The sequence below is a fragment of the Cydia amplana genome, chromosome 18 (assembly GCF_948474715.1).
Source record: "Cydia amplana chromosome 18, ilCydAmpl1.1, whole genome shotgun sequence".
Classification (NCBI taxonomy): Eukaryota; Metazoa; Arthropoda; class Insecta; order Lepidoptera; family Tortricidae; genus Cydia; species Cydia amplana.
In genome coordinates, this window is record NC_086086.1 from 1764002 (window position 1) to 1785415 (window position 21414).

Below are 21414 nucleotides of genomic sequence, written 5' to 3' on the forward strand. Positions count from 1 at the left end.
TTATTTGAACACAGTGTTGCTAACCCGCGATTTTTCAAATTTGCCGCCTTTTACTACTGACAAGATTTGGTTGACGGACTTTATTAATGATTCCTCTCCAGATATATTTAAAATATTATATTCATTCCTTTCACATCATAATATAAAACTATAATTTATTACACGTTACCTTTCCCTGATCCTTTTCCAAAATTCCGACTTACCCGTTATAATATCCTTTAATTCCGTTTCCCCGTTTTACTCGTCTGGCTGAATGCGCCAGGAGCGCGATGCCATATAAAGAAAAAAAAAAAAAAAAAAAAAAATACAATAACTGATGCTACTGTCAGTGTCACAGGCTGTCACTGTCAACTGTCACTATTATTGTCAAGTACATGCGCCGTGTGGCGAAAAACGTTCTAACGTTCTGTCACCCGCTTCCCGCTTTTTTGCTAATTTTTTTTGTATTCGTCATGTGTTTGTCTGTGATGTTCATAACAATTATTTGTTTTTAGGGTTTCCCAACCACATCCTTCCAAAACTACAAAATTATTATACCGAACATTCTCCTCACGTGTGAAAGTCAACACCGACATTGGCAAATTCACCCTGTGCAAAATTGCAGGGAGTAAGTCAGAAAAAAAAAAAAAAAAAAAAAAAAAAAAAACGCGAAATGAACATATTAATCAGATTGTGCGAAAAATCGTCCCGTCTTGATAAGTCATTAAATGTACATAAGTATAGTCTGTCAAGCTAGATATGTCAGTAGCAATGTAAAGCAAAGTATTAAAAAAAAATATTAACTTCCGGAAAAACTTCTGGTCATACCACTTTTTGTCTGTCAAGTTAATAAAAAAAAAAACTTGTGAAGAAACGAGCTAGGCTAGCGCGGGTGCGCCGCATTTACGGGACGAAGTGGCAAGTCCCCACGTTGCCACAAACTTCTCTTATCATTAATTAGTCGGTCATATATAGTTCAAGTTGTTATTCGCATTACGCATATCGCGGGTGACGGTCGACGGGTCATTTCTGTCCTGAGCTGATGCCATCGACTGCATCGCAAGAAGAACAATTAGTTAACAAGTTAGACAACCTTGTTTTGCCATTAACCACAAGAATGCCGAACATCAAAGTGTTCAGCGGGAGCTCCCACCCGGATTTGGCGCAGAAGATCGTCGATCGACTGGGAATCGACCTGGGAAAGGTGGTAACCAAGAAATTTAGCAACATGGAAACATGTGTGGAGATCGGAGAGTCGGTGCGAGGCGAAGATGTTTATATCGTGCAGAGCGGCAGCGGAGAGATCAATGACAATCTAATGGAACTCCTAATTATGATCAATGCGTGCAAAATAGCCTCGGCGTCGCGCGTAACTGCCGTCATTCCGTGCTTCCCGTACGCGCGACAGGACAAGAAAGACAAAAGCCGAGCGCCGATCACTGCCAAGCTCGTCGCCAACATCTTGTCCGTGTCCGGCGCCGACCACATAATCACCATGGACCTTCACGCGTCTCAAATCCAGGGATTCTTTGACATACCTGTAGATAACCTCTTTGCTGAGCCCGCTGTCTTGAAGTGGATAAAAGAAAATATTCCTGACTGGAAGACCAGTATTGTGGTGTCGCCTGATGCTGGTGGTGCTAAGAGGGTCACTTCGATTGCTGATCGCCTCAATGTTGAGTTCGCTTTGATCCACAAAGAGAGGAAGAAGGCTAATGAAGTGGCTTCCATGGTTCTTGTTGGTGACGTTAAGGACCGCACAGCCATCCTGGTTGATGACATGGCTGATACTTGTGGAACTGTCTGCCATGCTGCTGAGAAGCTGATAGAAGCGGGTGCAATCAAAGTTTATGCCATACTTACACATGGTATCTTCTCAGGCCCCGCTATTTCGAGGATCAACAATGCCTGTTTAGAAGCCGTGGTTGTCACAAACACCATCCCTCAGGACCGGCATATGCAGGACTGTCCCAAGATCCAGTGCATCGATGTGTCTATGATGCTCGCAGAGGCGGTCCGGCGTACTCACAACGGGGAATCAGTGTCGTACCTATTCTCAAATGTTCCATATTAGATTAATTTGCTTGTTTTAGTTTTAAGGACCTCATACATGATTTGAAATATTATATGTAATGCTTACATAGATATTGTTTATCTCGTGATAGTGTTAACCCTTTGATAGCCTCAGTTGGTAGCATATTTTCATGTTTTGGATACGGCTGATGTAAGATTTGTTGTCACACTAAAATAAATGTTTCTGTAATATGAAGATGTGCAGTTGTTTTGCTAACTGCGGAGGTCAAAGGTCATTGTTTGAGGTCATGTAGTGTTTAGCTGTAATCTCACTAAGTTTAAATAGGACCTTCCAGTTTTGTTACTCTGGTATACTGTTTATTGTGAACTAGCTCAGTGATTTGTTTATGTTTTTAAAATGTGTTTTTATTAAATATGTTCTGCATTTAAAAACATTTTCTGCAAAGTCTAACTTTGTGATTTTTGCTTAAACTTAAAGATCAAACCAAACATGGTAATATTTTTTTATTATACACCATAAAACGCCATATATGTGGCTTAGCTATCATAGGTTTCAGATATCACTTAGAAAAGCCTATATCTGCATTTACATTCATAAAAGTATTCAACATAACATAATTCATTATTTTTATTTTGGGTAGTTAATGTTTAAAGACAATTTAGTTTATAATTTATAATAATGTAGTTTTAACACATTTTGATAAGCTGTTTCATACAATTTTTCAGGTTTTTATCATTTGTTACCTTATATTGTCTAAAACGTTAAGATATTTCATAAATTCAATATGAATATGTATAAATTTGCCTTAAAATTTGTGATTTATTTCCTTTGTAGATGAGGAAATTTTCTTTTAACATTGGATGTATATTGTTGTTGTTTGTTAAGAGTTCAGAAACAAAGTGGTATAACTAATTTAATTGGCTTTGAAATGGCGATAAATGTGTAGTGGGTATTAAATTGTGATGAGAGATTTTCTAAATTTATAGGATATAAATGTATATTTGAACTATATACTTAACATCAAATCGCTAAGTAATTTTAGGATATTATAAAATAAAAATAGTTTATCAAAGTCTGCGTTTTATTGTTGTCATGGAGAAAAAGACTTATCAAACAGTGTTTAAGTATTGATGTAAGTAACAAAATTATAACTTTTTCGTGAGTAAATAAATACCTACGTTATTAGGAGAACCCTAAAGTGGCATGACGGAGATATTGATACAGTTGAAATGATGACCTAGATTTGGGTAGAGTCGAGAACTTGTAATATGATTTTCTTTATATTTGACGTTTGGCCACTGTTACTTAGGGGCGAGCACCCTAATAATATATACCTAGTACTTACTTATACACTTTGACCTAGCTTTTCGCATAGCAACCGTAAATAACATCCAAAAACTCCTTCAATTACTCACCGTATTCCCGCGCAATAAAGTCCATTTTTTTTTTTTGATGCAGACGAGTTTTAAGTGGCGATGGCTAGCCAGGAAACATAAACAGAGAAAGTCCCTAACAAGCTAGATCCGGTCAAGATCGTAAGAAATTGGTAATTGGATGAGGGCAGCGCACGGCTGTTGTGAATCGGAGGCCCCTGCTTAGCCACAGTGACCTATGTAGGTACGACTACGAATAGTCGCCATCCGATATTTTATTATAGAGGCGGCCAAGGTGCTTCAAAATATAAACGAGCAGACGAACCGCCTGATGGTAAGCAATTACCGTCGGCCATGGACACCGCAGTACCAGAGGAGTTGTAAGTGCCGGCATTTAAGATAGGAATACGCTCGTCTCCTGAAGGTAGATGTTTTTCGGCTGATATGATGTTAACCTTTTGGCCGCCGGACCTAGTCCGCAAAGACGCTCACTCACACGCCAGAGTAAATTTTAAGTAAACAACTAATAAAAAGTTTAGGGATTGCAAATAGTGATATCGATATCTACAATTTATGGTAAAAAACTTCTCAATTTGGCTTTGTTCTTAACCAACTTTAATTTATTTCGAAAATGCCAATAATTAACATGTTTTTTACACACGACAATGTTAAAAATAAAGGTCTTTATCATTAAAAACAACCACTAAACAATATCGATTCATGACGTAATATCACCGCACTAGGCTGTACGAGAAGTCTTGTATACAAGACAACGGCGCGCATGGACTGCCCGCAGTGCAGACCGACAAGGACTGTTTCCGCGCGGATTAAGTAATAATAGTCTCTAGGTCAACGGCGTAAGCGCTTGTCGATACGTAAACTTTATAAGCGTAAGGTTAGAGCCGCGCATCGTGTGTTGATAATATAAATGTATCGGAACTGCATTGGGGAAAATTACACGTGGGTTGAATTGTCAATGAGTGAAGAATATATAATAATATTGGAAAAGGGTGGGGATCGGAAATGTTCGGGAATGCATGTTTCACATTCGAAATGTTCCTTAGATGAGCTTCTCAGTTCCCGTATTACATCCTCCCTACCATGACAATTTTTCGTCAATTTCAAATATATAACATTCTCATAGTTAGGAGACACTGACTATTCAGAGCGTCCGCCTGTACCATTCTTGTGCGAAGCGGTCACTTAAGGGTATCACTCCCCACTACACTATCATCTCAAAATTAATCATTTGTTCTGCAAATAGACCACAAGGACAGATTTACTTGTCTAACTCTACTATCGACAGCTGAAAAAGCTCCCTGAACTTCAGCCAGCTATAGTTATGCCTGTCTCTCTCTCGTTTAACGTATTATAGTTACTAGTTACCACCAATTGGCATTTAAAAGGTGTTCAAATGCTTATAAAACTAGATTTGCGATTTGATATTTATTTTGAATATTCTCATATCGAGTTAACATTCCCATCCCTAGCTGTCTTGTATACAAGACAACGGCGACGAGGAACACGAAAAACGTTGAAATCTGGAGCAATTTTTTGATAGCCTTATTATAAAAGAATGGATTTATATAGCTGCTTTAAATGCAATTATTTAAAAAATCTAAGACCTAAAACATTAACACGAGTGTAAAAGCAATACAATTGATGTTTTTTTTACATTTACCGAGCGGTTGAATTTGTGTCTTGTATACAAGACCGCGGCGCCAGTGTATCGTTCTATCGTTGTCTTGTATACATGCCAACGGCGGTCAAAGGGTTAAATAAATGAGGATGTGGGATCAAATTATATTAGGAACTTAAGTTCCTAACTATATGATCTAGTACCTTTATCACGCTCCGCGATTGTTACCTACGCTATGCCATTTAGAGTCCTAGCGAAATTGGTTGTTCCATACCTTAGGTACGCTATAGAACCCTAAATGGCATATATAACAATCACGGAGCGTGACTGTACATAGTACATACCTATCGATCTAATCAACTTTTTGACTTGTACACTAGTGTACTATTGTACAATACAATGCCCAAATCCTCCGTCAGTGATCTATTAAAGCAACGCGTTACATCATGACCTCGACGATCGCTCAAACGATATCAATATGAAAACGGCCCGCGAGGGTCAAATGATGTAAATTGTTTGTCGCCTGACCGCGGCCCGCGGCTGGCTTTTGCGTAAATAATAACGAAAACAAATTAATGACGTATACTTAGGTACTTTTAAGTTCTAACAGCTCAAAAACAAAACGATGAATCGATTTAGATGATTTAATCTATGATATCTGGGGGCACGGCAGTGCCCCCGCCAAGTCGAGCAAAACAAAGAAGCACGGCCGTACCATCCTTTTCTCGAAGCGATTCAGGCCATTTTCGACGTCCTGTAATTTTGTGCTGGCTGAAGCTAGAACCCTGAATTTTGAGTGACATATAGGGCTTAACATGCTTTAGATATATTCTCAAAAACATTAAATCTGAACTTGTAGTTTAAGAATTATTGTACGTCAAAATTCCTTATTTTCGACACTGACACACTCACTCACACATGCAGTCACCGACCATCATACTCGATCTCATACTTCTAGCATACCCACAAGCTTCAAATTTTAAACATAAGTAGTTTTCAGCTTATCAAGCCATAGAAAACCTAAAAATATTGCAATATCAGTCACGTTTTAAAGATCTAAGAACTGCATAAGTAAGTTTAATAATAAATAAATAAAATAAATAAATAAATAAATATTATAGGACATTATTACACAGATTGACTAAGTCCCACGGTAAGCTCAAGAAAGCTTGTGTTGTGGGTACTCAGACAACGATATATATAATATACAAATACTTAAATACATAGAAAACAACCATGACTCAGGAACAAATATCTGTGCTCGTCAGACAAATAAATGCCCTTACTGGGATTCGAACCCAGGACCGCGGCTTCACAGGCAGGGTCACTACCCACTAGGCCAGACTGGTCGTCAAACCTAATCCATATGTCTAGTTTGTAATCCTATATAAATATATGCTACTAGCTGTTGCCCGCGACTTCGTACGCGTGGATTTGTATATTGGTGTGGTTCTACATTAGCTTAGAACATTATGCAGCAAAATATTGCAGTAGGGCGGTTAATCATTTGTTAATTATTAATATTATACAACGCATGAGACTTGTCTATCACAATCTACGAAGTTTCTAGCCCCTGACTAAATAAAATTGTTCTCGATATAATCCCTCTCAACCCCCTTAGAATAATTTTTTGTCCTCTATTTAATAAAACCTACTACCTAACCTCCTGTTTACGAAGTTTGAAGTAAATAAAATTAAACCCTATATAAACTTTGAACTCCTTTTTAACCATTTATGGGGATGAATTTTTAAAAACGCTGAAATTACTTTTCTTGTATTCTAATAATATGCCTATGTACAAAGATTCAAGCCCTGTTCTCACAAAAATGTTTGAACTCCATACAAACTTTCAACCCCTTTTTCACCACCTTGAGATATGAATTTTCAAAAACGCTGAAATTTTTTTTTCCGTTTTAAAATAATACCTTTTTACTAAGTTTCAAGTTCCTAGCTTAAAATAAAATTTGAACCCCGTACAAACTTTCAACCCCCTTTTAACCCTATTAGGGGATAAATTTTACAAAACGCTGAAATTACTTTTCCTGTCTTCTAATAATATCCCCAAATACAAAGATTCAAGTCCCGCGCTCGAAAAAATGTTTGATATCCATACAAACTTTCAACCCCTTTTTCACCACCTTAGGGGATGAATTTTCAAAAACGCTGAAATTAACTTTCATGTATTTAAATTTAATATCTTTTTGCAAATTTTCAAGTTCCTACCTTAAAATAAAATTTGCTCCCCAAGACGAACTTTCATCGCCTTTTTAACTCCCTTAGGGGTTAAATTTCCAAAAACGTTGCAATTACTTTATTTTGTAATCGGGTATTATGCCTTTCTAAGAAGTTTCAAAGCATTTGTTTGGATTCAAACTTTCAACCCCTTTTTAACCCTGTTAGGGGATGAATTTTCTGTAATTAATTTTCCTGTCTTTGAATAATATCCTCAAATACAAAGATTCAAGTCCCGCGTTCGAAAAAATGTTTGGTATCCATACAAATTTTCAACCCCTTTTTCACCACCTTAAGGGATGTATTTTCAAAAACGCTGAAATTAGTTTTCTTGTATTTTAATAATTTATCTTTTTACGAAGTTTCAACTACCTAGCTTAAAATAAAATTTGAATCCCATACAAACTTTCAACCCCTTTTTAACCCTGTTAGGGGATGAATTTTACAAAACGCTGAAATAACTTGTATTGTCTTCTAATAATATCCCCAAATACAAAGATTCAAGTCCTGCGCTCGAAAAAATGTTTGATATCCATATAAACTTTCAACCCTTTTTTCACCACCTTAGGGGAGAAATTTTCAAAAACTCTGAAATTAGTATTCTTGTATTTCAATTTAATATCTATTTGCAAAGTTTCAAGTTCCTAGCTTAAAATGAAATTTGCACCCCAAGACGAACTTTCATCCCCTTTTTAACCCCCTTAGGGGTTGAATTTCTAAAAACGTCGCAATTACTTTACTTTGTAATCGGCTATTATGCCTTTCTAAGAAGTTTCAAAGCATTTGTAATAGGTTCAAACTTTCAACCCCTTTTTAACCCTATTAGGGGATGAATTTTCAAAAACGCTGAAATTACTTTTCCTGTCTTATACTAATATCCCCATATACAAAGTTTCAAGTCCTACACTCACAAAAATATTTGATATCCATACAAACTTTCAACCCCTTTTTCACCACCTTGGGGGATGAATTTTCGAAAACGATGAAATTAGTTTTCTTGTTTTTTAATATAACACTTTTACAAATTTTGAAATTCCTAGCTTAAAATAAAACTTGTACCCCATACAACCTTTCATCCCCTTTTTAACCCCCTTAGGGGTTGAATTTTTCAAAATCGCTTCTTATCTCTTGTACACTTTATAAATGCAACCTAGTGTGCAAATTTCAACTTTCTAGCTTTTGTAGTTTCGGCTCTGCGTTGATGAATCAGTCAGTCAGTCAGGACACTTGCATTTATATATATATAGATTACAAAGTTACTGTTGCAGTTCCTACAAATAGTAGGTAAAGTAAAGGTACACTACGATGTACGATGTGAGTATGAATGATGTGTTTAGTTATGATATGTGTATATGTCACCGTAAAATTGTAAACACTCGTCATATTATAATCTCGCTAGTTACATTATAAACTGACGGTGGGGAGATTATAATCTAACCTAACCTACGTTAGATTATAAACTAACGGGTTCACAATCTTACGGTGTCATATACATAGTATGGGTATGAGTACCCGAAAATAAGGACTGCCTACAAAAAGAGATGGGATTCCATCAAAAACATTACATGTAAAAAGGTGCCAGTCTCGCAACGCTTTTACTACAAAAAATGATTAGATGATTAGATGTTATGTGAAACCAAGTCGGTTATTTATGAGTTCCCTAGCAGTGGCGGCGAAAGACCAAATGGTGTGGGCAAGGTATTTACATTTTGAGAGGCCTGGTGGCCGAATTATGCATAAACCATTGGGACGCGAGACCATAGGCGTTGGCCCACGTCGCCTTAACTTACGTAGTACCTACTCGTAAAGGCCCCAGTACACAATGGGCCATCGCCAGCCACTCCAAGGGACGCAGCCACAAACTACTAAGATACGACGCAGCCATGCGGTAGAATGAGATAGCAATAATCACTTGTTCCCTCTAACGCATAAATGCGTCCCTTGGAGTGGCCGGCGATGGCCCCAGCGCAAGCGATAAAATATAGAGACGGAGAGAACAGAAAAAGTTCTTCAGTCTACAAACGCATTCGGTGTGGCTTCGTCTTTAATGTGAACTATGGAAAAGTTAATAGTTACTATATAACTTAGTAAGCGAAACAAGATTATTGACGTCCAATACGTGCATAAGATAACCTTTTAACCAGACCAGCCCCCTACTGCAATACGTCAAACGAATTTACATAAACAATCGCGGATACAATTAAATTACTAATTTCGAGGACCTTATTCAACGGTGTTAAGGTTTAAAATACTTACATATTTTGTTTCTATCAGGGATGTTGCGGATGCAGATTTTTTGACATCCGCGGATGCGGATGCGGATATTTAAAGGCTCACATCCGCGGATGCGGATGTCAAGATTAGGTACTTAGAAAACGTCAAATATTACATTTTTAGTATTTTTTTATTTAAAAAAAACGAAACGTTTAGTATTTGAGCAAGAATATAGGTGCGTTATATTTAATAAACAGTAACTTGGCCGACTTTTCTGGATCTAGACGATTTCGTTATAGGTAATGACGAAATTACCTAGCACTTACGCCGCCGCTAAGACGTTCCTGTACCGACTTGTTCGACATCCGCATCCGCATAAGCTCCGCATCGATTTTATGCGGATGCGGATGTTGAGAATAATGCGGAAGTTCCGCGGTTGCGGATGTTCGCAACATCCCTGGTCCTATCTATTATAAGTAGGCGCTATTTCTAGAATGAGTTCAGATAACATGAGAAGCAGTAATATAACGTTATCACTGGAGTAAATAAATAATTGGTATTTCTTCAGTAGCCTTTCATAGTTCCTTGACATTTAAGTAATACTCAAGTGACGAAGTGTGACATTGCCACTATAATTGTCATATGTATTTTGAAGTCTGTGGTGGCCCTCCTACACTCAGTGCCACTGCCAGTGTGAGTGGAAGCCAACTATAAATACCTAATGGTCATATTTTCAATTATTTGATGTCAATAGTGGCACACTTATAGAAATAGTTTATTCGTGGCAAAAAGAACTAACAGATTTTTAGTACCTATCACCCTGGATCTACAAAAAATTGGCTAAAAGGCCTTGTACCCAGGCCACAATCTTAAGCCTTCATAAGGCAGGAAAACATTTCCCACCTGATTTTGAACTTTAGATCAATTTCAATTTTGCATAATTTATGACGCCCCACCACCATCATTTTGATGTATAATTCAAGCGTCAGACAGATGAGTGCAATTATCGATAAAAACTCACCTGTTTAAACTAGGCAACCACATAATAGTGACCGGAAAAAGATAGGCAACCTAGTTGATTTATGTTGTACAAGTTGTATACTTTCCATTGGAACTTATTTCGTTTGTCAGACAGATCGGTGAAATTTGAAAACATTTTTTTTTTCAAAAATTAATTAAAAATAGCCTTGACCATATTTCTTTAGGCAACCCTATTTATTTATGTTCAGGAACATATTTTCTTTCATAATATGTAAGTTTCATCCGTCAGACAGATCGGTGAAGGTCGACCATATATGCCGGATCTTGGACTATTATGCCTTATAAAGGGTTAAAAGAAGTATTATTAGTTAGTATATTGAAATAAAAGGCCGCAACTACGGTATAACGCGTTTATTAGTTTAGTGGTGGTGGTGCGCCTGCGCAGCGGCCTTCCTCATCTGCGTGAGCACGTTGCTGAGCTCCTCGCGCTTCCTCTTGGCGCGGATGTGCGTGCCGAGGCGCCGCTTCAGGAACTTGAGCGCGCGCTTGTCCTTCGACACCTGGAAATATAGGTAAAAATTTAGCACAGAGACAGCATTATGGAAGCGTTTATTAAGAGCCCGGGGATGCGGGATTAAATAGCTCATTTTAGATTGCTTATAAATATTTCGTTGAAATACCTAGAGCGCCATCGTAACGATCGCAATTTTACTTGTAAAATGCTATGCTGTAAGTTGCAGTTGAATAATCTACACCAGGGGCCCTAGACACTCCTTTATTTTCTTTTGTAATGTCTAAGGCTGCTTACAGACGAGCGACAGTACGCGACACACTGTCGGCGACGGTCGCTGACGACCGCCTGCGACGGCTATCGGCGACGGTCGGTGACTGTCGGCGACGGTCGGCGACTGTCGGCGACGGTCGGTGATAGCTGTCGCGGCGTCGCTCTTGTGTCACAGCACGCAGTCTTCGATGTGTAGTTCAAGAAAGAGCACGTATTTTCTTTTTCAAAATGAGTAATGACGATTTTGATGCTGATGCATTATTGTTTAAAGAAAATACGTGCTATCTCTTGAACTACACATCGACAACTGCGTGCTGTGACACAAGAGCGACGCCGCGACAGCTATCACCGACCGTCGCCGATAGCCGTCGCAGGCGGTCGTCAGCGACCGTCGCCGACAGTGTGTCGCGTACTGTCGCTCGTCTGTAAGCAGCCTTATACAACAGAAAGGTGTAGTTTGTTAGTTTTACATTTTAAAATAAAAATCAGCCAGAACAGAACTAGTTTGGAATAAATGCAAAAATAAGGTCAAAATGACAGATCACTTGAGAATAATTTGGGCAATCAGTTTTAGGATCTGGTGTTTAAAAACCAAAGTTTAATTACTAGCCCAGGGGTCGGCTTTTTTAGACATACAATAAAATTGAGGGTCCCGTCATCCAAAATATTGACACTTGAGTTCATAGCTTATTGGTATTCCACCTGTACAATTTCTTTGTACAATGTGTATTTGTGACTCACAATTTGCTTAGCGAGAGAGTGAGATGCAATGCACATTGGACCAAGATATTGAATTCAATTTGACAGTTGTAGCTCTCTGTGATTTCTAAAACTGATGATTTCTACAACAGATCACTTTTCAAAAGTTTACAGAGTCCGGAGCTAGCCTAGCTATTTAACACATTCATTGCCACCCAGTCAAACAAGACATAAAACCACCAGGCCATAAAAATTTCGTCATATCAAGCTGTAGTGCCACGAATCGCCCACAATCCCGACTATCAGGTTGTCTGGCCTGGGAACTATATCATAAAATACCCGATAGTAGATAAAATAATTACCTTCAACAACTCCATAGCCCTCTTCTCATACTGCGCGTGTCCGACGACCTCGCGAACCAGGTCACGCACGAACTTAGAGTGCTTGGTCTGAAGCTGAAATGACAAACAAGATAATGTTCAATAATTGCAACCATACCATAAGTATTAAACTGCCAAATATGTTAACCCCTCGTTTCCCAGGACCTCTCAAATCCATACAATTCCGGCTCATATTTGAGCCACTGGGATCTGACAGGTTTAATGGACTGACCGTCCCATTACCTAAACCGGACTATGTCAGGCGACTTAAAAGAGCTGATGTGCTGGATATTTGATGGAAGGTAGGGCAATTGCCCATTGCAATAAATTTCATCTCGTACAAAAAGCCCCACTCTGTCACATTTTTTAGGGACAAGAAACAAGACAATGAAAAGAATTTTGACCCAAATACGTAAAAATATTATTTAATATTGATATGTCAGTATTTAACTAGCAGTTTGAATGACAGGCTAAAAATAATACAGGTTAACAAATTCCTATTGAAGTCCTGGCTTTCAATTAAGTTGTATTTTGGACACATTAAGTATAACATGGTTCAAAAGCGGGTTAAATTTGAAAATGGAACTAATATTTACCAATTAGAAGTACTTTTATTGTAGCAACGGTAAGCAAGATGCCATGATACGCGTTGCGTAGCGCAACTTTGTAGCTAACGTTTGAAATGAAATGCTTCTGGTTTAGTATTATTAGCCATTTTTAAAATTATCCGAAAGTTCCCTTACACTAGGTCTAAGATGCTGTGAACTAGAATGAGAGGTTAATCTTTGCGAGTTTCCTATTAAATTTGTGATACATAAATCACAAACATAACCTTGAATGAATGTTTTCTAAACTAGTCAATAACTTACCCCCTTTAGCCTAGCTGGGCGGATTTTGATGGCTTTGTCTGTAATGCCTTTCCTGCCGGCGGAGATTTTAGTGGTTTTGTGGCCTTTTCGCAGACCAACCGCGATTTCGAACCGGGGAGCCATGCTGAAAAATCAAGTAACGTGATCTGTAAACACTAAAATATGAAACGAACTATGTCACCAAAATAAGCAGTAATTAGATTTCGATGTCCAAAAAGAGAAATATCACAGGATTTAACGAATAAAATACAATTTATTTCACAAAAAATATTTACGTACATCACGGTTTGACAGAACCGACGAAAGAATTTGTCAAATTTCAGTTCGTTCAGAAATCACATCATTATATTACGGTCACAGACAACGATCACCAACTTCTGTTGATTTATTTAAACAAAAAAATTCATACGATCGAGACGTTTTGTTACATTGTATATTTTTTTTTTGTAATATTTAACGTAATTGCAACATGATGATAATCAAAAATGAAAATATGTTAAAGGTAGCATTATTTTCGAACGAAATTCTGCAAGTGTTGATCGAGCTATTCAAGCCATTTATACTAAAGCATAAACTAGATTCTTGAACTAAATCACGCTTACACAAGTTTTTTTACATAAGTTGATAAGTAAATAGGATTATAAACAACACAAAATTTCAAAATTCAGATTGTTAATATTTATGATATTCATTTCATTGGCAGTATTAAATTTTGCTTGAATAGCCTGAACTGTCACTGTCATCAATATGTCAGCATTGTCAATGCCTGAATGTCAGCAGTCAGCAGTGTCAGCACAGCATGGTGAATGAATGTGGAATAGTTTTTACGTGTAAATTATAAATTATTCCTCAAGAAATATTGCTTGAAATTTCTAATTCTTCATTGCAAGTATACCAATAGAACCAATCGTTTTCAGCTCACTTAGTGTATCAATAACATCTACAGCCATTTTCAAAGATATTGTAACATAACCCCGCGCCTGTACATTTTCATATTTGTAAGCCAAAATGGAGGTCGGAGCAGTGAAACAAGCATTTAACAATGAGGTTAGTATTCTATTTCCTAAATTAAGTGCCTGCAACATCTCTAATAATTGTATTTAAGACACAAAAACAATTTACGCATGTCCAGCTAATGGCATATAATCATATCTGTTATCAATGAAAAACCCGACGTGGTGCTTTGTTTTTTTGATTAAATGTTAATATGACACAATTTCCTAATAATTGATATTGCCAACACTAGCTGCAAGCATTTAATATAACTTTATTTGTAATAAATACTGTCATAATCATTACAGGTAATACAGCTGAAGAAAAACTTAAATCAAGCCAAGATACATACGATACACAAGCTCACGAGGAAGGCTAAAAAGGAGGTTAGGAAAGAGGCCCCTGAAAAGCTTAAAGAGAAGTTTAAAAGGCAAGCAGCATCAGCTGTTAATGAGGTTCTCATCATAAAGGTAAGTAACCTTTTACCCTACTATTTACCTGGGAAGATTGGACAGAAATAACATCCGATAGAGACAGTTGGAAATGCCTGGAAGAGGCCTTTACCCGCCGAGGGGTCCACACCTAAACAATGTGTTCAAATTTAAAATATGACATTTTATTCTTACTGCAAAATTAATATTTTCTCAATTAAATTGACAATTTCTAAACGCAAATAAAAATAATAAGTTATTAAAAGAAAAAAAAATTTTAGAACACTAAATTTAAAACTATTTTTAAATGCATGCTAGTTAGAAAGAAATAATTATAATGTAATGCAAGTGAATAATTACAACTAAATACTGTATGTTATGTAAGACTTTGGAATAATAAAGGCTTTTTTATTTCTTTTTTATTATACCGTGTAGAACTCGTGAACCCCCATGGCTCCGCTAGCTCACATTGAGTGTGCAATCACTTTTCGGAAACAGTTTAAAATATAATTAATTATTATCTTAATAACCAAACTAATTACAATTCTTTCTATTTTTTCCCAGAAAATCAAACCCAGAGACATAGCCAGGTTTACGGTCACTCACACTGGAGAGTTACAACAACATATAAACAAGCCAGCGGTAGACCAAGACAAGGCATGCGCCCGGCTGTTACTGCACAAAAGTTTGCAGCAGAAGTACAAGCATATTAGAAACACCTTTTCTTGCATCCCTATCAAGGATCTACTGATGTCTCGGCAGGAACGGTTGAAGTTGAAAAAAGAGGCGAAGCTGGATAAGAAAATGAAGAGAGGTTTGTATTGTTTCTTATATTTTGAAAGCGACAGCGGTGTTGTGTGTGGTGTTGTGTGTGACTGCAAAATCTTTGGTAAAATAATTTATTTATTTAATCTTTTAACCGCCGTAGACTGATATATAAGACATACAAAATCGGGCTCATTTTGCCGCTGTCTGATAAATAAGACAAAACTTTGTGTAACTTCGTACCCCCCGGCGACATGAGCACGCTCGATGACGTCTTCTATGGCAGTTAAAAGGTTAATAAGCAGGCAGTGAGTTATAACAACAATATCACACGCAAAGATATAATATGCTTTCAATTGTTATTATTGTGTAGTCAATTCCAAGTTCAAACCAATATTGTTCAAAGTCGGTGTTGTTGTAGGTAGGATGAATAGTGGATTTACAAACAATATAATCCAGCGCGTTTTTTAGTGGAAGCCCCACGCCTGCATACATCAAGCGTGACTAGACATGTGAAGTTGTGGCAAGACGTGCTAGATTGATTTTCTGATGTGAATTTGTTCTTAATTGCATCTCACAATTGTATTTATTATCTTTTCTAGATAAGAAACAAAAAGTCGTTCATGCGGAAGGAGAATGGGATGTTGAGGACATATTATTATTATTATAGCCTATTCTTCCATACTCCTTCTTTTAGTTTATCTATGTTTATCTTAGTTGTTTTGTTTGTTTGTATGGATCCCTCTCTGGGTGAAGGCCTCCTCCAGTTTCTTCCAACTTTCTCTATCTTCTCCTGTCTCCATCCAATGTTTTCCGGCTATTTGGGTAATGTCTTCAAACCAGCGTTTCTTCGGCTTGCCGCGGGGGCGTTTTCCGTGTGGTCCCTTCCATTTTGTAGTTTGTATGGTCCATCTTTTATCTGTCATGCGGGCTATATGGCCAGCCCAGTTCCACTTAAGCTTGAGAGCATGGGTAAGAGCGTCGGTTACCTTGGTTTTTTCTCTGATTCTTGTGTGTCTTATTTTGTATATTTTCCGCAGCCCCATCATACTTCTCTCCATAGCTCTCTGCGTAGTTCTTATTTTCTCCTTCACTTTGTTAGTGTATACCCATGTTTGTGAGCCATAGACTAGGCATGGTAGGAGACAGGTGTCACTCACCACTTTTTTTAATGTCATGCTGTAGTCTCCCTTCAGAACTTCTTTCAGAGACCAGTACTTCTTCCAGGTTATAGTTGATCTTCTATTGACCTCTTCTTCGTTGCTGGTTTTGGAGAATGAAACCTGTTTACCTAAATATATATAGTTATTTACATACTCTATTGTCTCGTTACCAATGATTATAGGCTTTTCATAACTGTTGGTCATCACTTTTGTTTTATTAGTGTTCATTTCAAGTCCTACTTTGCTGCTTTGTTCAGTTAGTGTTCTCATCATGGTTTCGAGGCTTGTGGCAGTTTCTGAAAATAGCACTATGTCGTCAGGGAATCTTAGATGACTTAGATATTGATCATTTATCCTTATTCCATTATTTTCCCAGCCGAGCTTCCGGAAGATTCCTTCTAGCACTGCTATGAAGAGTTTAGGTGAGAGTGGGTCACCTTGCCGCACACCCCGTTCTATTTTTATTGCTTGCCCTCTTCTGTCTAACTTTACTCTGCTGGTGTTGTTTTTATATATGTTCTTAAGAATGTTGATATATTTTGTGTTAACCTGAGCTAGTTCTAGAGCTTCCCATATAGCGTTATGGCTAATAGTGTCAAAAGCTTTGCTGTAATCTATGAAGCCTATGTATAGTGGTTTGTTAAACTCTTTGTATTTTTCAAGTACTTGTTCCAATGTATGTATATGATCGACAGTGCTGTATCCGGAGCGAAAGCCTGCTTGTTCTACGGCTTGGGCCTTGTCGATGACTTGTGTTATTCGCTTGAGAATAATTGATGTAAAGAGTTTGTATGTGCTTGCTAGAAGGCTAATCGGTCTGTAGTTTTCTATGTTTAGTGGATCTCCTTTCTTGTATATTAGAGTGATGTCCGAGTTTCCCCACTGTTTTGGTATATCACCTGTGTTTAGTATTAAGTTAAATAGCTTTGTTAGGTAGTTAATTAGAACTGGTGCTCCGATTTTGATGGCTTCGTTGGGGATAGAATCTGGACCTGGACTTTTCTCACTCTTTAGGTTTTTTATTTGGTTGTATACTTCTTTCTCTTCTATGTTTAGTTCTTCACTAGTAAAAGTGTTTTCATAGTTTTGTTCTTCTAGATTCTTCTGTTTCTTATATAGATTTTGGTAGAAGGATGTTGCCGAGTCTATTACATCGTCTCTTGATCTTGTTTCGGTATGGCCTTTATTTAATTTGTGTATCCAAGTTTTATGAGTGTTCAGTTCTTTTAGTGCACGTTTAGTACTTCTAAACTTTTCCAAATTTTTAGTTATTATGTTTTTTCTGTGGTTACTATAGTCTTTTTTGATTGACTTCCTGACTTCTTTGTGTAGTGCGCTGAGCTCATTCTTTATTTGTCTATTTTTGTTCTTAATTAGAGTCAAATCTCTTCTTTTTTGTATTAAGTTCTTTGTGTGGTTACTGAATATTCCATTTTCCTTTGCTATTTTGGTTTTTTCTTCTATTTTTAGACTTGTTTTAATGGCAGTTTCAAGCATGTTGTAGTAGGGTTGGACATATTTGGGTTCCATTTCATAATCTAAGTTAGTTTCTAAGTTTCTCATGTAAGTTTGTATTTCCTTGTCCGTTTTTGGAGTTTTTACTGGTGTTTGGAATTTTTTCCTGCTTAATTTCTGATTAGAAAGTTTGACTGTTGCTCTAACTGCTCTGTGGTCGCTAGGAAATACAATGTTGTTTAGCACTTCTATGTTGGTTATTTGGATTGGTTTGTTGGAGAGGATATGGTCGATTTCGTTCCTAGTTTTGGAGTCTGGAGATTCCCATGTCCATCTTTTGCTATCTTTTTTCTTGAATAAGGTATTCATTAGGCACAGTTTGTGTTCAAAAGCATGTTCTATGAGTCTCTCACCTCTTCTATTCCGATCTCCATAGCCATAGCGACCCATTATTGAGTTTTCATCTTCTCTTGGTCTCCCGGTCTTCGCGTTGAAATCTCCTATTACCAGAGTGATTCCTTTTGTCAGTGTGTGGGCTCTTCTCAGGTCACTGTAGAAAAGTTCTATATCATCTTCACTTGAGCTGCTTGTAGGAGCATAAGTTTGGATTATTGATATATTTGTACTATCAAATTTGAGTTCTAATAAGGCCACTCTTTCTGATATTCCTGTAAAGTTGACTAAGTTTGCTTTTAAGTGCTTTTTTATTAGGAATCCTACTCCATGGTGACCGTTGGTTTGTCCCATGTAGCAGAAAATGTACTCTTGGTATTCTTCTATTTGGCATCCTAGCCTTCTGGTTTCAGCCAATCCTAGTACGTCAAACTTTATGTTTCTTAAGGCATATGTCAGTTCTATTAACCTTTCCTCGGATGCTAGGGATCGTACGTTGTATGTACATATTCTTAGTTCCATTGTCTTGTTGTTATTGTTGGTACATTTTTTATTTAAAACTGGAGGGTTTTGGTCGTTATCCCCACGGGGACCAGCCGGCTTGGGGAATATTGTGTTGTTTTGTTTGTTTGATTGCTCTGTATTAATATTTGGTTTTATTGTTGTTTTCCGGTGGCCGGGGTTTCTTCGTTTTTTGACTGTGCGTGGAATGTGTGGGTGATTTTGGTTTGTTTGGCAGGCTGATTGATTTTGTCTTGCTTCTCAGGATTGCTAAAGTTATTTGGGGGTGTTGAGGGAGGTGAAGATGGTAACCTTTTCCTTTTTTCCGTTTGATGTTCATTTTTTTCTTTTATTATAAGCTTGTCTTGTTTCAGGATGGCATATTTTCCTGCCTCTCGCGCTTCTATCAATTTTGGTATAAGTGCCTTTCTTATTTCCAGAGTTTCTTTTGTAAAATCTTCAGTTATTTTTAAGTTCTTTGGGTATGATTTTCTGTTTCTGAGTAATTCCGTCTTTCGCCATTCCAATGTGAGTGTTATTTTAATGGGTCTGTGTTTGTTCTCAGTCTTTTTTCCTAACCTTTCAACTTTACTAACTTCCCACTTGTCCCACTCGTTCCACTCGGTGCCTTCCTGATTTTTGTCCGAGCCGTTCAGTACTTCCAGAACCATTTTCAAAAGTTCGGTGTTATTGTTTTCTTTTTCTTCTATTCCATGAATAATAACGTTATTCTTTTTCGATTCTGCTTCTAGGTTCTTTATTTTGGATTTCAGTATTGTGTTCTCGGCTTTCAGTTTCTCAGTTTCCTGTGTAATTGTTGTTAACTTGGCTTCTATTGTTGTCGTGATTGTATTTTGAACCGTTTGGTTTATTGCATCAGTTTGTTTTTGGAATTCTTCCTTCATTTTGTTCCATAACGAATTAATCTGCTCTTCCATGTTGCTTTGCATGTTGGTTTCTTTGCAGTAACAAAACGTTTATCGTTTGGATGAAACGGAACGTAAATTATTTATTTTTGTGCTGACAACACTGGTCCCCGCCCTACTTGACCTCCGGTTTATCTTATGTCTATTTTGACGTTTTAGTTTTGAGGTTATGTCTTATAATTTTTCTTTGCAGGTTTTGATCGTAATCTTTGCGTATCGAACCGATATTTTCACTTGGTTTCTTTTGTGATGACTTTCTAAGAGGTATTATTTGTAGTTTGGTGGTTTTTGCTTTGTTTACACTGAGAATGCAATTATTTTTTACGGAGACCACTGACACTCGACTTCACTGTTATAGCACCGGAACCGGAAAAAAAAGTTGAGGACATAAACACCCGTAAAGTTAAAGATGCCCCAAAGAGCACATCTAAAAAGTTCAAAGAGAGTGACGATGAAATATCTGAGAATGAAGAAATGGAATTTGATGAAAATGCTAATGAAGAATCTGATAAAGAAGTCCAATCAGATAATGAAGAAGATATTTCACATGGCGAGGAAGCCAATTCAGATGATCAAGAGGATGAAGAAGATGGCAATGAAGAAAATCAGTCTGATGAAAGTGAAGCAGAAAGTGAAACTAAAATGGAAAGTGACCAGGATTCAGATGATAATGAACAAGAGAGTGAAAAGGAAGAAGTACTTGAAAAAATTGTAAAACCTAGTCCAGTTAAAGTCAATATAAAAGAAAATGAAAGTATAATGTCTGCCTTAACCTTTGAACAATTAGGAAAGAATAGAAGAAAACAAGAAATCAAGAAACCGACAAAACCAAAAGATATGCATAAAAATAAAAATTTAAATGACAAGTTACAGTCAAGGAAGTTTAAGAAAGAGTCAACTGAGTCTCAAGTTAAAGAGACAAAGATAGTTGATCCATTCTTTATTACATCTACAGGCGAAAACTACCTGTCGTTAGCGGAACCAAGACAGCCTGATGAAGTCAAAGAAATACATAAACAGGGCAATAGAAAAGAAAGAAGAGCGGCCATGTTTGGACATGTCCCTAAAGTCAAACCTAGACAAGATTTCAGACAAAGTAATTCGGATAGACCAAATAACTTTAGGAATAAGTTTAATAAAGATGACAGTTATGATAAAGGAAATGATGGGAAGAATAAAAATGACTCACGATTTAATGGCAAAGATCAATTCAGAAATCAAAATGACAAGTCATTTGGTAGAAATAATCAATTTAAAGGACGAAATGATAGACCAGGCGAAGACAGGAATGATTTTAAGAGTAGAAATGATAAGTTCAAAGGCAGAAATAATGATGCGGTAGAAACTAAAGTGGAGAAATTGCATCCATCGTGGGAGGCAAAAAAGAAACAATCAGGTATTTTACCATTCCAGGGTAAAAAGATAGTGTTTGATGAAGGTTAATGTAATATTTATTACTAATAAATATTAGTATTGATAACTCGGTTTTATTTTTCACTTTTCTTCATTGCCGTTAATTTTATATGGTTAGGGCACGTAGCGATAATTATTTACGGGTATTGTTACTATTTGGCTTGGCATCGACTTCAAACATGGTTGGTA

General features: G+C 37.1%; 3 protein-coding genes and 1 long non-coding RNA gene across 4 annotated transcripts in view; 2 read left to right on the top strand and 2 right to left on the bottom strand.

Annotated features, from left to right (window-relative positions):
* Window positions 1-21414, bottom strand: part of LOC134656295 (uncharacterized) — a 551434-nt gene that overhangs the window by 73761 nt on the left and 456259 nt on the right. The gene's annotated exons all lie outside the window — the stretch shown is intronic.
* Window positions 850-2117, top strand: LOC134656375 (ribose-phosphate pyrophosphokinase 2). Its single transcript, XM_063511891.1, has one exon. It carries the CDS (start codon window positions 1022-1024, stop codon window positions 2051-2053), a length of 1032 nt encoding a protein of 343 aa, XP_063367961.1. The 5' UTR covers window positions 850-1021; the 3' UTR covers window positions 2054-2117.
* LOC134656455 (large ribosomal subunit protein eL36) lies at window positions 10857-13376 on the bottom strand. Its single transcript, XM_063511987.1, has 3 exons — window positions 13186-13376; window positions 12299-12391; window positions 10857-11013 (listed from the first exon to the last, which is right to left on the bottom strand). Exons 1-3 carry the CDS (start codon window positions 13306-13308, stop codon window positions 10873-10875), a joined length of 357 nt encoding a protein of 118 aa, XP_063368057.1. The 5' UTR covers window positions 13309-13376; the 3' UTR covers window positions 10857-10872.
* LOC134656532 (DNA ligase 1) lies at window positions 14066-21255 on the top strand. The gene is made up of 6 exons (XM_063512092.1): window positions 14066-14232; window positions 14487-14648; window positions 15174-15423; window positions 15977-16043; window positions 16415-16471; window positions 20142-21255. Exons 1-6 carry the CDS (start codon window positions 14194-14196, stop codon window positions 21253-21255), a joined length of 1689 nt encoding a protein of 562 aa, XP_063368162.1. The 5' UTR covers window positions 14066-14193.

Coding starts and splice junctions, on each gene's coding strand:
- LOC134656532 (XM_063512092.1), top strand. CDS start 14,194: ATGGAGGTCGGAGCAGTGAAACAAGCATTTAACAATGAG. Junction 14,649..15,173: donor ATGAGGTTCTCATCATAAAG/GTAAGTAACCTT, acceptor ATTTTTTCCCAG/AAAATCAAACCCAGAGACAT. Junction 16,044..16,414: donor GACATATTATTATTATTATA/GCCTATTCTTCC, acceptor TATTTTCCGCAG/CCCCATCATACTTCTCTCCA.
- LOC134656455 (XM_063511987.1), bottom strand. CDS start 13,308: ATGGCTCCCCGGTTCGAAATCGCGGTTGGTCTGCGAAAAGGCCACAAA. Junction 12,392..13,185: donor GCCCAGCTAGGCTAAAGGGG/GTAAGTTATTGA, acceptor TTGTCATTTCAG/CTTCAGACCAAGCACTCTAA. Junction 11,014..12,298: donor GGGCTATGGAGTTGTTGAAG/GTAATTATTTTA, acceptor CTATATTTCCAG/GTGTCGAAGGACAAGCGCGC.
- LOC134656375 (XM_063511891.1), top strand. CDS start 1,022: ATGCCATCGACTGCATCGCAAGAAGAACAATTAGTTAACAAGTTAGAC.